This window comes from Lepidochelys kempii, chromosome 9, assembly GCF_965140285.1.
Source record: "Lepidochelys kempii isolate rLepKem1 chromosome 9, rLepKem1.hap1, whole genome shotgun sequence".
NCBI classification, from domain to species: Eukaryota; Metazoa; Chordata; order Testudines; family Cheloniidae; genus Lepidochelys; species Lepidochelys kempii.
Window position 1 is genome coordinate 56,451,773 of NC_136388.1, and position 17,461 is coordinate 56,469,233.

General features: G+C 53.1%; 1 protein-coding gene across 16 annotated transcripts in view; it reads left to right on the forward strand.

Moving 5' to 3' along the window:
• KIF1A (kinesin family member 1A) overlaps positions 1-17,461 on the forward strand; it is a 222,332-nt gene that overhangs the window by 174,542 nt on the left and 30,329 nt on the right. For all 16 annotated transcript variants that reach the window (XM_073360490.2, XM_073360491.2, XM_073360495.2 and 13 more), the window contains 4 exons: positions 1,299-1,407; positions 6,277-6,343; positions 6,473-6,557; positions 7,553-7,658. In XM_073360490.2, coding sequence (XP_073216591.1) covers positions 1,299-1,407; positions 6,277-6,343; positions 6,473-6,557; positions 7,553-7,658 — 367 coding nt within the window. The remainder of the gene's footprint in view (positions 1-1,298; positions 1,408-6,276; positions 6,344-6,472; positions 6,558-7,552; positions 7,659-17,461) is intronic.

The window sequence follows — 17,461 nt, forward strand, 5'->3', positions numbered from 1 at the left end:
CGCAAAAAGAAAAGGAGTACTTGTGGCACCTTAGAGACTAACCAATTTATTTGAGCATAAGCTTTCGTGAGCTACATCATTTTCGTGAATTGCATCCGATGAAGTGAGCTGTAGCTCATGAAAGCTTATGCTCAAATAAATTGGTTAGTTTCTAAGGTGCCACAAGTACTCCTTTTCTGTTTAAAGCAGCGGCTCGGAGAGCTCAGGAGTGGTTAAAGAGGGCTGAAGTGTGCAACATTGGCAAAGCAGACTGCATCCCCTGTCTCCACAATGTCCATTCGCTCCTGCTCTGTGTCTCAACTGTTTTGCTTTGTTTGGGGTTTTCTGTTTGTTTCCCTTCCCTTCACCCTGAAGAGCATGAAAAACCCCTCCAGCTGATAAAATATTTGGTTCCCGATGTGCTAGCCAGCTCACTTCTGGATGCACTCTCTGGGCATGATCTCTCTCTGCTGCTTTGCTCAGCCACCTTGTTCTTGCTGTGAGAGTGGGAGGAGTCCAGCCCTGTGCCCTTCCCCACCCCCCTCCCACCTGTAATGAACTTGCTGTGAGAAAGGCTCTGAAACCTGGTTGGTTCCTGGACACTGCTGTGGAAGATCCCACTGCTACTCGGGTTTCTAGCCATGCCTCCCCTGGGGAATGTGTCCGTGTAATGGCTGGGGGACACCCATAGAGCTCAGTACTGAATGGCATTGCCATGCCTGTTCCCAAAGCAGTACACAGCTTTCTGAGGCTACATGCATTTTGGCATCTGACACCTGAGTCCCAGTGGTTTTCCTCTCAGCCTAGTGTCTTGGTTTGCTGTTGCCTCTGTGTGTCCTGCTTCTCCGTTCTGTGATTTGGGGTCAGGCCTCTGGCTGGAAGTGCCTGAGCGGGGCTGGCCTTTCAGAGGGCAATGCTCAGCCAGAGCATAGCAAAAGCAGCAATCACTTCTTTTGCGTGTGTCTTGTCTCTCATATACACTGTGTGGGCCTGATCCTTTGTACCCTGGCTCCCCACATCGGCCCACTGGCGTCAGTGGGACTACGGACAGGAGTATGCACCACAGTGGGAGTAAGGGTTCACAGAATCTGACTGGGTTCATGTATCAGTGCATGTTCTCCCCTCTTCTCTTGGCATGTTGGGGGTCAGAGGTCAACTCCAGCTGGGGCTAGATCTCGGCTAGCTGCTCTCCTAGACAGTCACTGCCAGTGTCCTGGCTCTGACTGACACTCATCTCCTGAGTGGTGCAGTGAGTCCAGCTCATACTTCAGCAGCTTCTTCTTTCCTGTTTTGTAAGTCTTATTTTCTGCCCGCTGTAGTGCCAGCGACGAAGCTGAGCACCCTGGCGCGTCCCAGCGCCGGGCCCTGCCAGTGCAAATACGATCTGATGGTCTTCTTTGAGATCTGCGAGCTGGAGGCCAATGGCGAGTAAGTACCGTCCCCTCCTGAGGGCTGACCAGGGAACCAGAATGTCCCACTGTCGGGGGACCCCATCCTGGAGAGCTGTAGGGGGAATCCTACCCTGGGGAGCTCACCTGTCAGGGAAGGTCTAGACAACACTTAGTCCTGCCATGAGTGCAGGGGACTGGACTATATGACCTCTCGAGGTCCCTTCCAGTCCTGTGATTCTATGCCAAACCACAGTGTCACCGTTTGAGATGTCTCTTGCAAAATGGAACGAGTTTCTCCCCAAAGGACAGCGTGGTCCAGAGAGCTATGGGAATTGTGCTTATGTAGCTGCCTCATGTAGAACAATGAGAAAAGGAAATCAGCCAGTAATAAAATTGCCTTCCTCCCCACCCCATCAGCCAGCCACCTGGTTGATTTAATTACAGCTCTTCCAGATGAAAGGTCTACTGTATGTGGGAGCAGCTGCCCCAGTGCCAGGTGCAGGGCACATGTAGGGGGCCCTGCATGACCAGCAGCAGGCTTTGAATTGCTTGGTAGCTGTAGGAAGAGCCTGGGGAGAATCTTTCCAAAGCACACTCATTAATGAGCCTATGTGCAGCTAAGGGAACTTACAGGGGCATTCAGAACTTCCACTGCGGAAGGAGCATGGGCCTCCCAATGCATTCCAGGCAGGATTTGCCGGTGAAAGATTGACAAGATGTTGGGAGTCGGGGCAATAAGTGATGCAAAAAAAATAGCCTGCCACAAGTAAACAAATGAGGGACATGGGAGTACGCTAGTGTGCAGCTGGGGAGCGTGGGACAAATGCAGCAGAAAAGCATTTGCAAACAAACCACAGTTCCTTGGGCTAGTGCTTGCAATGGCTTGGCACTCGTCTAGACTCTCACCTCCAGCCTAGAGTTCTCATTTGAAGGAGTTCTTTATTCCCTGGCTGTTTGGTGTCACACTGATGGTGAAGACATCTCACATCTGCCCTGCTCCCACAGCCACCTCTTTCTGGGATTCACACAAGAGATTCGGTGACAGTGGTTCATCGATAATGTGCAGATAGGGCTGCTTTTAGATGACCCATGCAGGGGGCAGACAAAACACCATGAAACTTGGGAGAGCAGTCACATGGCGCCAAAGGGAATTCTCACAGGGATCCACTGGAAAACAAACCACAGGTTTAAAAAAAATGTTGGCACAAATTATTGGTCGGGCAATTGGGCATAACAATTAAATGTCTAAAATCACAGCCTGGTTGTGGGTAATTTGCAACTGGGACCAAGGGGCAAAACTCAGCCAATAAAGGATTCAAGCACCTCTGAGTCTGGGCGTTCTAACGGCTCCACTGATGATCAAAGACATCCAGTCACCTGCTGCTGCTTCTGAGAGAAAGTCTGTTTGCTCCTTGCATGGCCTCTGTGGAGTCTGGGCCTGTGTCTGGTCTCCAGTGTGCTGGGATGGGCTCAGGACATTGGTATGCCCTTTTGCCAGCTGAAGGGCTGAGTCTAAATCTCTTCCAGTGATCAGAACCCTCCCTGCATGGCACTGGCAACACAAATGGGAATCAGAAAAGGGGGGGTGTGTGTGTGTGGAGGGCCCTAGGGTCCTGTGATGTGCACCTGTGTGAGCCCTTGTGCCCTGGTGGGTGCATGTGTAAGATCTCCAGGGACCTGTGGGGTGCGTGTAAGGGATCCCCAGGCCCTGGGGGGTACATTTGTCAGATCCCACGTGTCCTGTGGGGTGCCTGTGTCAAATTCCCCAGACCTCGGGCGGGGAGGCAAGTGTGAGATCCCCCGGGACCTTGTGGGGGGATGCGAGTGTGAGATCCCCTGGGACCTCGGACATGCATGTTCAAGATCCCCCAGGCCCTGTGGGATGTGTGGGTGAGATCCCCCGGGCCTTGGAGGGTACGTGGATGAGATCCTCCAGGATCTGTTGGGTGCATGGGTGGGATCCACTGGGCTCTGAGTGGGACATGTGTGAGATCCCCCTGAACCTCAGGGGATGCGAGTGTGAGTTAGGTCCTGCTTTGAGCAGGGGGTTGGACTAGATGACCTCCTGACATCCTTTCCAACCCTGATATTCTATGATCCCCCGGGCCTTGTTGCGTGCCTGTGTGACATCCCCTGGGCCTTGAGGGGTGCATCGGTGAGAACCCCCGGGCCCTGGGGGGTGCATGTGTGAGATCCATTGGGCTTTGAGAAGGACATGTGTGAGATCGCCCAGGACCTGTGGGTGCTTGTGTGATTCCTCAGGACCTTGGGAGATGCGAGTGCATGTTTGAGATTGGGTTCCAAAGACGATGGATCTAGACTGTTCTCAGTGGTACCAGATGACAGAACAAGGAGTAATGGTCTCAAGTTGCAGTGTGGGAGGTTTAGGTTGGATATTAGGAAAAAAAATTTTCACTAGGAGGGTGGTGAAGCACTGGAATGGGTTAGCTAGGGAGGTGGTGGAATCTCCTTCCTTAGAGGTTTTTAAGGTCAGGCTTGAAAAAGCCCTGGCTGGGATGATTTAGTTGGGGATTGGTACTGCTTGAACAGGGGGTTGGACTAGATGACCTCCTGAGGTCTCTTCCAACCCTGATATTCTGTGATTACCCCCGGGCCTTGCAGGGTGCGTGTGTGAGAACCACCAGGCCTTGGGGGGTGCATCGGTGAGAACCCCCAGGACCTGGGGGGAGCAAGTATGAGATCCCCTGGGGGAGGGGGAGGTGTGTGAGATTCCCCCTGGACCTCAGGGGATGCAAGCGTGAGATCCCCCGGGCCCTGGAGTGTGTGTTTGTGAGATCCCATGGGACCTGGGGGGAACATGTGTGAGACCCCCGGGACTTGGGGAGTAAGAACATAAGAAAATAAGAATGGCCATACTGGGTCAGACCAAAGGTCCATCCAGCCCAGTAACCTGTCTACCAACAGTGGCCAATGCCAGAGGGAGTGAACCTAACAGGTAATGATCAAGTGATCTCTCTCCTGCCATCCATCTCCACCCTCTGACAAACAGAGGCTAGGGACACCATTCCTTACCCATCTTGGCTCATAAACTTAACCTCCGTGAATTTATCCAGTTCTCTTTTAAACCCTATTATGGTCCTAGCCTTCACAATCTCCTCAAGCAAGGAGTTCCACAGGTTGACTGTGCGCTGAGTGAAGAATTTCCTTTTATTTGTTTTAAACCTGCTACCCATTAATTTCATTTGGTGGCCCCTAGTTCTTATATTATGGGAACAAGTAAATAACACTTCCTTGTTCACTTTCTCCACACTACTCATGATTTTATATACCTCTATCATATCCCCCCTTAGTCTTCTCTTTTTCAGGCTGAAAAGTCCTAGCCTCTTTAATCTCTCCTCATATGGAACCCGTTCCAAACCCCTAAACATTTTAGTTGCCCTTTTCTGAACCTTTTCTAATGCCAGTATATCTTTTTTGAGATGAGGGGACCACATTTGTACGCAGTATTCAAGATGTGGACATGCCATGGATTTATGTAAGGGCAATAAGATATCCTCCATCTTATTCTCTATCCCTTTTTAAACGATTCCTAACATCCCATTTGCTTTTTTGACTGCCGCTGCACACTGCGTGGACATCTTCAGAGAACTATCCACAATGACTCCAAGATCTTTCTCCTGATTAGTTATAGCTAAATTAGCCCCCATCATGTTGTATGTATAGCTGGGGTTATTTTTTCCAATGTGCATTACTTTACATTTATCCACATTAAATTTCATTTGCCATTTTGTTGCCCAATCACTTAGTTTTGTGAGATCTTTTTGAAGTTCTTCACAGTCTGCTTTGGTCTTAACTATCTTAAGCAAAAAGAACAGGAGTACTTGTGGCACCTTAGAGACTAACAAATTTATTTGAGCATAAGCTTTTATGTGCTACAGCTCACTTCATCGGTTGCATAGAATGGAACATATAATAAGAAGATATATATACATACAGAGAGGGTGGAAGTTGCCATACAAACTGTAAGAGGCTAATTAATTAAGATGAGCTATTATCAGCAGGAGAAAAAAACTTTTGTAGTGATAATCAAGATGGCCCATTTAGACAGTCAACAAGAAGGTATGAGGATACTTAACATGGGGAAATAGATTCAATATGTGTAATGACCCAGCCACTCCCAGTCTCTGTTCAAACCCAGGTTAATGGTATCTAGTTTGCATATTAATTCAAACTCAGCAGTTTCTCGTTGGAGTCTGTTTTTGAAGCTTTTCTGTTGCAAACGTGCCACCTTTAAGTCTGTTACTGAGTGGCCAGAGAAGTTGAAGTGTTCTCCTACCGGTTTTTGAATGTTCTGAGTCCTGATGTCAGATTTGTGTCCATTTATTCTTTTGCATAGAGAGTGTCCGGTTTGGCCAATGATTTAAAGGACAGGTTACAAACTATAGTTAATAGTTCTGCAATTTCACATTTGAGTTCTTTCAGAACACTTGGGTGACTGCCATCTGGTCCCGGTGACTTGTTACTATTAAGTTTCTCAATTAATTCCAAAACCTCCTCTAGTGACACTTCAATCTGTGACAATTCCTCAGATTTGTCACCTATAAAAGATGGCTCAGGTTTGAGACTCTCCCTAACATCCTCAGCCGTGAAGACTGAAGCAAAGAATTCATTTAGTTTCTCTGCGATGACTTTATCGTCTTTAAGTGCTCCTTTTGTATCTCGATTATCTAGGGGCCCCACTGGTTGTTTAGCAGGCTTCCTGCTTCTGATGTACTTAAAAAACATTTTGTTATTACCTTTTGAGTTTTTGGTTAGCTGTCCTTCAAACAGTATGTGTGTGAGATCCCCCTGGACCGTGGGGTGGTGGGGTGAGATCATTCGGACCCTGACATGGGGAGGAGCACCTCCATCTCCCATCACATCTCACTGATCTTCCCTTTTTCAGTTACATTCCTGCTGTCGTTGATCACCGTGGAGGGATGCCGTGCCATGGAACCTTTCTGCTCCACCAGGTATGGTCTTTGCCCTGCTCCTTGTCCCTGCGCCGCCCCACTGGCCCATCTTCCTAGTCCCCATAACAACTGGGTGTTGGGCTGTTGGTTTTAACCACTGCCCTTTTCTCTCTGGCATGGTGCTGGCAGGGAATCCAGAGGAGGATCACTGTGACGTTAGTGCATGAAAACAGCAGCCTTGTCCGCTGGAAAGAAGTGCGAGAGCTGGTTGTGGGTAAGCAGAGTTGCTGGTTGGCAGGGTCTGAGGAGACGCCTCACTCCTGCGTCCTCACGCCTGTGCACTCCCTCCCGTTCCCTTCTCTCCCATAATCTCTTCTCCCTCATACTTTATCCAGGCTCCCGCTCCTCCTATTCTGTCAGGCCTGTTGTGGGAAATAATGCAGATGATCGCTGGGGGCCAGCTGGCACCCCCTTTACTCATGCTCAGCAGCACATCACTAAGCAAGGCGCCCCCTCCTTGAGTACCAGGCTACCCCCAGGAGCCAAGGCTGAGCTGCCAGGCCCTTACCGCTGCAGCAGGGGTCCCGGGGCAGATCCTCAGCTGCTGTCAATGGTCAGAGTTCCATTTACTTCAACGGAAATTGCCACCAGCTGAGGCAGTGCCCCCATTGTTCTTACCAGCATCCTGGATTAGACTAGGGGACCTCTGCTAGCTCTTTGAGCCCCCATTTGGGGAAGCGGGGCTCTCTCAGTGCCTGCTCTCTACCCAGGGCATAGTGGAGGAGAAGGGCAAGGAGCTTCTCTCATTTCATAGCCCATGTAAAGGCCAGACTGTGCTTTGGGGAGCTCAGGACTGGCTCCATCCATGTGTCCTTACGGGTAGGGGAGGGGACAAGACGGAAGGACATGCCTCTCCCTCTCCGTGGCCTTCAGATGCTACTGGCCTTTGGGGCTGGCCAGCCATGTGGAAGGGAGTGAGGCAGACCTACAGAGGGGTGTGGTAGCAGGCATACAGATCTCCTCCTAGTGGTTCCCCTGGGGATGAGCTTGGGCAATCTGGTCTCTAGTTCTAGCAGGAGGGGATGGATATAGAGCCTGTCCCAAGGGGCTGAAAGAGGATATGATGCTGACATTAAGCATCTTCCCCTGAGTCTCACTTTTACCATTTACCCTGCTATGCAGCTTAGAACAGTGAACTGTCCCCATTGAGCTGTGCCCCACCCCCAGCTGCCCATCCTCCAAACGGTGTGTTTTGATGTGTGTTGGCAGGTCGGATCCGAAACACCCCAGAAGGGGACGAGTCTCTCATCGACCCCAACATCTTGTCTCTGAACATCCTGTCGTCTGGATACATCCACCCTTCCCAGGATGATCGGTGGGTCTGGCCTGGCCTTGCCGTCTCTTCATTTTGCCCTGCTGTCCTGTGGTGCTAGGCAATGTCTGGTCCAGTTAGGTTGGCAAGGGCTGTCTCTGTTCATGAGGGCTTCTCTCCCTCCTGCCCCTAAGGTCTTGCCCATCAGGGTCTTCTTGCTGCTGCAGGACCACTTAGGGACGGTGGTTGTGCTGAGTCTGCATTTCAGAGGGCACTGGCAGGATGGCAACATGGCTGCACTACAAGGCAGGAATAGTGGAGAATGTAAAGAAGCCCAGGGATTCGAGGTGGGCTTCCCAAATCCCCTCCCACACACAAACACACACTCTTTGATGGCATCTCAGAACATTATCTAGCTGACAGCTTTCACCCGAGGCTGCTGAGGCAGATCTTCCTTGCACTGCCCAGGGCTGCCATTGGCATGTGCCAAAGGAGGCCTAACCTCCCAGTGACATTTTCAAAATATTACACCAACATCAAAGGAGTCTTTGGATTTTCACCCACCCCTGGATTTTAAGATGCCATCCCCGCCCCTGCGTTGTAGCAGCATTAACCAAGGGTGGTGAGGCCCCATGGCCCTACATTCAACTGATAGGCAATGTTGTATGCAGCTCTCTTTAGATGCTGAGACTGTCACCTAGGCTTCTCTGAGACCCAGTATAGCTGTGTGCTGCAGTGTCAATCAGATGCCTAGATGCACTCTGCTAGTGCTGATGCTTTTGGCTAAGTCTTAAGGGGGTGGCAGCAAACACCAGAACTCGGAACCCTAGCAGCAACCTTGGAATGAATAACCAGTCAGTGGTGGATGCGGAGTGACTGATACTGGCACCACAGAGCAGAGCTCCAGGTCACTGCTGCAGCTCAGGGCAGCCCCAGCAAGAGGTCTAGCCTGGAGAGCTGTCACGGGTTCATGCTGGGATGGATTCTGGGTGGAAGTGGTTGTACAGTGTGTTTTAGGACAAGATTGGGAGCACATTCAGCAGGAAGCAGGGGCCTTCACTAGTCACAGTGCTTGCTTGTAATTCACATAGAGGAGATGAGAGATCATCACTGGCAACGTAGGTAACATCCGCATTGTGTGTGGCCATTGTGAGGCATTGCACTGCCTGTCCTTGGAGAGTGGCAGGAAGGAAACTGAGCTTGTCCCTGTCACAGCTTCCTCCCTGCATCCTTGGGGATGTCTCCTCTTCCTTCCTCCTGCCAGGGCTGCCCTGCCTATGGGCACCTGGTGTAATTGAGGGAATACAGTTTAAAACCCAGAAAGCTCAGTACAAGAGAAATGGTCAATCCCACTGTGACCTGTGTGCTTGCTTACTTAACCTGCCTCACCCAGCAATGCCCACAGGCCAGCGCTCTGCCCCAGGCCAGCAGAGCCCTTCGCCAGCTGGGTGGATGACCGAGGGGGCAAGAGCAAGACAGCAGGTAGCTGGAGTGAGTACTTGAGGGGAGTGGGGAAGGTCAAGGGTGGGCCAGGCGTAATGTGAGTCATGTGACGAGCAGTTGCGTCTGAAGAGTCATTGAGCAGTGAGTGACCCTGAGGAAAGGATTGGATCAGGGCAGTAGAACAGGCTCCACTACATGCTGTCAGATGCCATGCAGGTGACGCTGTGTGAGGGTGACAGCAGCAGTATTCAGAGGGAGCAAGGACTCAGAACAGCAGCACTGCAGCACCTCTCTGGGTAGCTCAGATCGTTTGTTCCTGCCTCTCCTGAGCAAGACAGAAATTGATACAAACAAACAGTGTAATAGATGCAGCATTTCTCAACCTTTTGTTCTTCTTCGAGCTTGTTCACGTCCATTCCACATTAGGTGCGCGCGCTGCGTGCACAAGTGTCGGAAACTTTTTCCCTTAGCGGCTCCCGTCTGGCTGGTGGGGCCCCCTGAGTGGCGCCACTGCGCCGTGCATATATACACCTGCCGCCGACCCCCTCCAGTTCCTTCTTACCGTCCATGGCGGCGTTGGAACAACCTCTCTCTCATATGAGAGCAGTCCCTTAGCCTTTCTCATAGATAGCTGTTATCAGTTAGTTCGCATACCTTTGTCGTGGACACTTAAGTGATTAGGTGCTTGGACGCTTCCAGCACCCGCCCCGGAGCATGCCGCAGGCCCACAGGTTTAAGGCTTGTGCCACGTGCCGCAAGCGTATGCCAGTTAGTGACCCCCACGACTCGTGTCTACGTTGCCTGTGGGAAGAACATCAAACTAAGCAATATAAGATTTGCAAGGCGTTCAAGCCACGAACAAAAAAAGAAAGAGACTTTCGTTTGAAGCAGTTGTTGATGGAAGCCGCATTGCAGCCACTGGGCCCGCAGTGCCCGACGTCGGCTCTGGCTTCCTCGGTGCGTAGTGCCCCGGAGACATTGGGAGACCCAGCACTGACTAAACACCGAAGCTGTGGGCCCCAGAGCACCAGAGTAGGCCCCGGCACTGCTCGTCCTCCCCAGTGCGGCCCATGGTGCAGCCAAAAGGAAGGCGCGGACGTTCCCCGCGTCGGAGGCCGGCGCCTTCGAAGGCCCCGAGCGCCGATAAGAGCAGGAAGGCCGCTGTACCGGCGCTGGCACTGGTGGCTTCAGCACCACAAGCCCCACCGAGCCCAGGCCTAAGTGAGCTCAGTGCAGACAATGGGCTCGAGGACTTAATGGATCAGCCCTCCACCCCTGGCCCCTTTGAGGTGGCAAAGGACCTCAGTGTGCTGTCGGCGACGAGCTCTGTCCCAGACAGGGAGAATCCTCCAGCACCTATGCCATGGGAGCCGTCGAGGGGTAAGCTGCCAATGGTGTGCAATTCAAGGACATCGTCCCAGCATCGCTCCCAGAGTCAGTCCCGGTCAAGCTCCACGTCTGTGGACTCCCAGTTATCCGCGGCTCAGAAGGAAGTCGCAGTACCAGGAGTGGGTTGGCGCAAGGAAGTAATGGAAGAGGCATGATGCTCTCCGGCACCGATTAGAGACCAGCACCAGGAGGAGTTGAGACGGCCCTCGCCAGAGGACTCCCACAGATGCCGATCCCAGTCCCGAGAACATCGGTCCCATTCCCAGGGATTTTGGTACCAGTCTCGCTCCCATTCAGTTAGGAGCCACTCGTCAACCTCCCGCCAGCACAAATCGTCAGCACCGCAGTGGCCTTCGCGGTCGGCGTCGCCACAGTTCGGCACCAACTCCAGCCATTACAGTTACTTGCACCATGCTCCGGACAGCAAGGACCTTCAGACAGGGTGGCACCCCCAATGGGGGCCGCTTGGTCATTGGCCCTTCTGGACACCTTGGGCCTATCAACAGTGCCAAGGGGCCCCGTCCAGGGTGGGCTACTCGGTGCAGCGGTCTCGGTCCCCGCATCAACGCCCGATGGCGCCAGAAGCTACAGTATATGGGCCTCCAGCATCCCCCCCAGGATAAACCAGAGAGACCAGCACTGAGTCCAGTACCACCCCACGATCTCCCGCGCCAGCCCGAGCTGAAGGCCCCTCCGAGGGGGGGAGGGTAGCTGGAGGACCAGCCAGAGGGGGTTTAGCAGCTGCTAACCTCCTCGTCATCCCCGGATAAGGTGGTGACGGGAACAGCAGTGTCTGACCCTCCACCCATAGACCACAGAGCCTACCAGGAGCTACTGCGTAGGATCACCCAGAACTTGGGATTGCAGGTCGAGGAGACGGTTGAGCAGGAGGACCCCATGGTGGACATTTTGATCCCCGAAGGTCCATTTAGAATAGCGCTCCCGCTCATTAAGACCGTCCAATCGAATTATAAGACTATATGGCAGACCCCAGGCTCCAGGGCTCCAACGGCCAAAGGTGTGGAGCGCAAGTACTTTGCCCCATCAAAGGGCTACGAATTCTTGTTCTGCCACCCATGTTCATGCTCCCTGGTGGTCTCGGCAGTGAACAAAAGGGAGCACCATGGACAACTGGCCCCGGCACCTAAGGCCAAGGAAGCAAAACACCTGGACCTTTTTGGCAGAAAGATGTACTCGTCAGGGGGTCTTCAGTTGAGGATTGCGAACCAGCAGGCCATCCTCAGCATGCATAATTTTAACTCCTAGGCAGTGGTGGGGAAGTTTAAGGACAACCTCCCGCAAGGTTCCCAACAGGAGTTTATGGCCCTGGTGGACAAGGGCAAGTCAGTAGCTAAGACCTCTCTCCAGGTCTCCCTGGATTCAGCAGACGCGGCGGCCAGAACAATTGTGTTGGGGGTGTGTTGTGATTGACAGTTGTGACAATTGTGTTGTGATGAGGCACTCAGCGTGGCTGCAGGAGTCAGGCCAGCCACCTGAGGTCCAGAGTACACTTCAGGATCTCCCCTTTGAAGGGTCCGGGCTCTTTTCGGACCAGACAGACGCGAGGCTGCATAGCCTCAAGGACTCGAGGGCTACACTTAAGTCGCTGGGTATGCACACCCCGGTGATGCAGAGGAAGCCCTTTAAGCCACAGCCTCCCCCTCAGCACCAGTACCAGCCTCATCATAGGCATGAGCCTTACCGTAGGCGAGGCAGGGATAACAGGTGATGGTGCAATAATAACAACAACAATAATGCGCCGGGTCAGAACCAAGGTCAGCACAAATCCCAGCCGGGCAGTAAGCCAGGCTTTTGAAGGTGCACTCAAGGACAGCATACCAGACCAGTCACCGGATCCGTCCCCTTGTTTCCTGAGCTGCCTGGCCCATTTCTCCTGCGCGTGGTCCAGCATTACATCGGACCATTGGGTCTTACGCACGGTACAGAACAGGTACTCGCTGCAATTCTCTTCCCTCCTACCCCCCTTCCCCGTACCTCTTCAGGGACCCCCATCAAAAGCATCTCCTAGAGAAGGAGGTTCGCTCACTGCTAGAGGCGGGGGTGGTAGAGGCGGTGCCGCACGATCTAAGGGGGAAAGGGTTCTACTCCCGGTACTTCCTCATCCCCAAGGTCAAAAGGGGCCTTTGTCCCATTTTAGACCTGCACAGGCTCAACAAGTTCCGGGTCAAGGCCTGGTTCCGCATGGTCTCTCTGGGCACCATCATCCCTTCCCTGGATCCAGGGGACTGGTACGCTGCCCTCGACATGAAGGACACATACTTTCATATCGCCATCCACCCAACACATCGGCAGTTTCTGCACTTCACCGTGGGCCAAGAACATTACCAGTTTGTGGTTCTCCCGTTTGGTCTAGCCGCGGCCCCATGGGTGTTCACAAAATGCATGGCAGTGGTGGCGGCCTTCTTACTGAGGCAGAGAATCCGGCTGTACCCATACCTTGATGACTGGCTCCTGGTGGGTTGATCCGAGGCGGAAATGCGGGGCCATGTGGAGGTGGCTTGGAGATTGTTCCGCAAGCTGGGGTTCCTCAATGTCCCCAAGTCCACTCTCGTGCCCACACAGAGAGTGGAATTCATAGGGGCAGTCTTGGATGTGGTGCGGGCCAGAGCAAGCCTTCCAGTATCCTGATTCTGAGCTATCCAGCAGGTGGTGGCCTCACTGCGCCAGTTTCCAATGACTGCTGCCTGCGGCTGCTGGGCCACGTGGCAGCATGCAGGCATGTGGTCAGGCATGCCAGACTAAGACTCAGGACTCTGCAGGCGTGGCTCGCTCAGGTGTACCGCTCAGGCAGGGACCCCCTGGACTTGGTAGTGACAGCCCCAAGGGACGTGCTGGACTCCCTGCTGTGGTGGCAGTCCCAGCCTGCGGTTTGCAAAGGCATCCCCTTTGCCGCCCCACAACCAGACCTGATGCTGGTGACGGATGCATCAGACCACGGATGGAGGGCTCACCTTGGGGACCACATGACGCAGGGCTTGTGGTCCAGAGCAGAGCGTTTGCTCCATATCAATGTGAAGGAGCTCAGGGCGGTTCGTCTCGCCTGCCAGACTTTTCACACCACTCTGAGTGGTCACAACGTGACAGTTCTGACAGACAACACTACTGCCATGTTCTTTTTAAACAAGCAGCTGTTCCTCACTGCTCTGTCGCAAGACTCTCCTCCTCTGGGACTTTTGCATAGCCCATGCCATTAACCTCGAGGCGTCATATCTCCCGGGGGTGCAAAACAAGCTGGCGGACTACTTCAGCAGGTCGTATAGCATGCATGAGTGGATGCTAAGAGCGGATGTTGTGCTTTCGCTCTTCCGCAGGTGGGGGTTTGCCCAGGTAGACCTGTTTGCCACCAGGGCCAATGCCCAGTGTCCACGGTTCTGCTCGTTCCAGGGCCACAGCCCAGGCTCAGTCGCAGACGTGTTTGCGATCCCATGGGGAGGGGGCTTGATGTATGCTTTTCCCCCGCTCCCCTTGGTACACAAGGTCCTGCTCAAGGTACGCAGGGAGAGGGCGGCGGTGGTCCTCATCGCCCTGGCATGGCCCCGCCAGCACTGGTACACAACGCTCCTAGAGCTGTCGGTGGAGGCCCCAGTAGTCCTGCCCCCAACCTCATCATGCAGGACGGCAGGCGGCTTCTCCACCCCGACCTGCAATCACTACACCTGACGGCGAGGAAGCTCTGTGGCTAAACGCCTTGGAGAGCCAGTGCTCCTTTCCTGTGCAGCAGATTCTGCTTGGCAGTAGGAAGCCTTCTACCACGGCGACCTATATGGCCAAGTGGAAAAGGTTCTCGTCTTGGTGTGAGCCCCGACAGGTGCGGCCGGGCCAGGCCCCGGTGCAAGCCATCTTCGAGTACCTCCTGCACCTCAACCAGCAGGGGCTGGCCCTGTCCTCACTCAGAGTGCACCTGGCGGCCACCTCCGCCTTCCATCCGGGGTTTTCGGAGGGCTCAGTGTTTTCCCACCCAGTGGTGGGACGGTTCCTTAAAGGATTGGAGAGGATGTTTCCGTACTCATGCCCCCCCAGTTCCTCCTTGAAACCTTAACTTGGTCCTCTCTAAGCTCATGGGACCCCCGTTCGGGCAAATGAAAGGTGACATTTTTGGTGGCCATTACCTCGGCCAGAAGGGTGTCTGAGCTGAGGGCTCTCACCTCTGAGCCACTGTATACAGTGTTTCACAAGGATAATGTGCAGCTCCGATGGCACCCCAAGTTCCTCCCTAAGGTGGTCTCGCAATTCCATTTGGGCCAGGACATTTGTCTGCCAGTGTTTTTTCCAAAACCCCATACAGACCCAAGTCACCGCAGCCTACACACCCTGGATGTCCGTTGAGCACTGGCATTCTATTTGGAGTGCACCAGGCCCTTTCGTAAATACGTGCAGCTGTTTGTGGCTGTAGCCGAGAGGATGAAAGGCCTCCCAGTGTCAGCGCAGCAGATCTTGTCTTGGATTACAAGCTGCATCCGGACGTGCTATGAGCTCGCAGGTGTTCCAGCCCCGGCGGCCACGGCCCACTTGACCAGGGCGCAAGCGACTTCCACAGCTTTCTGCGGCGGTTGGCAGAGTGGTCCTCCAATCAGTTGACTCCTACCCTCCTCCAGAGGTAAGCTTGTGATTCACCTAATGTGGAATGGACGTGAACAAGCACTCGAAGAAGAAAGAACAGTTACTTACCTTCTCATAACTGTTCTTCGAGATGTGTTGTTCACGTCCATTCCACCACCAACCCTCCTACCCCTCTGTCGGAGTTGCCAGCAAGAAGGAACTGGAGGGGGTCGGGCCGGCAGGGGTATATATGCACAGCACAGTGGTGCCACTCAGGGGGCCCCGCCTCCCCGACAGGAGTCTCTAAGGGAAAAAGTTTCCGATGCTGGTGCACGCAGCGCGTGCACACCTAATGTGGAACGGACGTAAACAACACATCTCGAAGAACAACAGTTACGAGAAGGTAAGTAACCGTTTTATACCAAGGACCAGCTTGCTGCCTTCCTAAATTGTATCAGGGAAATCTCAGGGCCAGTGCCGTCCACGGATCAGTCATTGAGAAACAGTGTAACAGACAGCTGGAAGAATTAGGGCTAGATCCTGAACTACTATAAATCGGGACCATTGATTTCATTGGAGCCACACAATTTACACCAGTTGGGGATCTGACTCAGTGACTCCAGTGGAGCTAGGTCTGATTTGCACCAGCTGGGGATCTGGCCAATTAAATCTGACAGCACTGTGTGACTGGGCCCATTCTTTTGCCCTGCTCCACACATGAGAGCAATGCAGTGGCACCTTGGGAATTTCTCCCTCTTTTTCCTCCGCATTTGAGCACTGCACGCTAGAAGAGCTCATTCTGGCCAGGGGATTTCAGCCCTGGCATGGAGTTCTCCAGAGAGTGAAGAGTTGCTTGTCACAAGACTGTTTACCAAACAAAGGGGGAGGTGTTGCTTACAACTTGAGGGACCCAGGGCATCACGTTTGTATCTAGCTTTCTGTCCCAGAATCTAAACTGGGTGTGTGAAAATGCACTACTCTCTCCCAGGGTTGCTAGCCTTGGATCACTGCCTCTCTCCACAACCGGGATCAGAAGCCCTCAGTAGCATGGGCAGAAGGAGTGGTGCAGGGAGGAGATGGGGTAACTGGAACATGGGGAAAGGAAAAGAGGATTGAGTTTCCACAGGACAGTGGAAGGAAACATCTTCACCAATTCCCTTTGCTTCAACCCTGCATGGGCTTTTTGCTTGGTTTGGCCTAGCAATGGGGAGACCCTGGATGTAGGGACAAAGGGAGGAGAGCCAATGGAATGGGATGCATCTAATCCTCTTTCTGAACTGCTTTTGCTCCCTGCTTTGCTCTTGTATGTCCTTCAGTCTTCATTGCAGCAAGCAGGCCCTGGGACCATCCCCTAGGCTGCCCTTCTCCCCTACCACTGATGTTTCAGGGTAAGTTGTTCCTGATGAGAACCAGGAAAGGCCTCACTGTGGAGGTGTTAGCTAGGCCCTCAAGGAATTGGCTTTAGCCTGTAAGCGCCAGCAGCCCCAGACTCTTCCCCCACAGGCTCAGGCATGCTTTAGGTTTCCATCTGCACATAGCCCCTGCAGCTAGGATTGTCACTCCTGCTCCTCACCCTAGCCAGACGAGATAAGGATGTTTCTTGTTCGCACTCTGTCACCACCGTCAGGACCAGGATCTGGTCTCTTTCTCTTTACTACTCCCCAGGCCACGGCCATTGCCCCTCAGCACGCTGCTCACACATCCACGCGTGCCTGTAAGGTGTCTGGCCCCTTGGCTGTAACCCTGCCACCCTACATGAGGCAAGGAAGGGCAGTGGGGGCTGTGTGAAGGCATCAGGCTTCTGAATCACTTCCTTACAATGCTGCTGCTGTCCATTTGAACCCGCACTAACCATGTGATTGTTTTGTGTTTTTGCAGGCAGTTTCTTGATTCGGATATGCCTAGGTAGTATTTGTTTCCCTTGGGGTTTTTTCTTCACTTCCTCTCCCCTCCTTGGCACTCTTCCTCCCCCTCAGAGACAGCATTTTAATTTCCAGACACTCCATCCACTGGTTTCCCTTTCTCTTCCACATCTTTGGGCTGCTCTTTCGTTATGTTTCTGTCCCTTGGGCTTCCCTGTTTGTTTTGGATCGCTCTCTCGTTAGCCTCTGTTCCTCTGGCTGGCTTTTCCTTCAATTTTGCTGCTGTTGTAACTTTGTGACATTTGGCAAAGACCATCCTTCCCCCTCTTGTACCCTCTCCCAACTTGGGCCCAGGAGCATTTTGGGGAGCTGGGAGCTGACCCAGGCTGCGTGAGAGGCTGGACTGCAGTGTATGGATGGGAAGGACACTTTGGAAAAGATACTGTATGAAAGATAGAAAGAGGAGAGAAATGGAAGCAACGTAGCTGAGTTTGGGAGCAAAGTACAAGCTGCATGTAGAAGGAAGGGACATAACAGGTGAAAACCTGGCTCCACTGAAGTTGGTGAGAGTTTTGCCATTAACTCCAGTGAGGCAGGATTTCACCCAAGCTT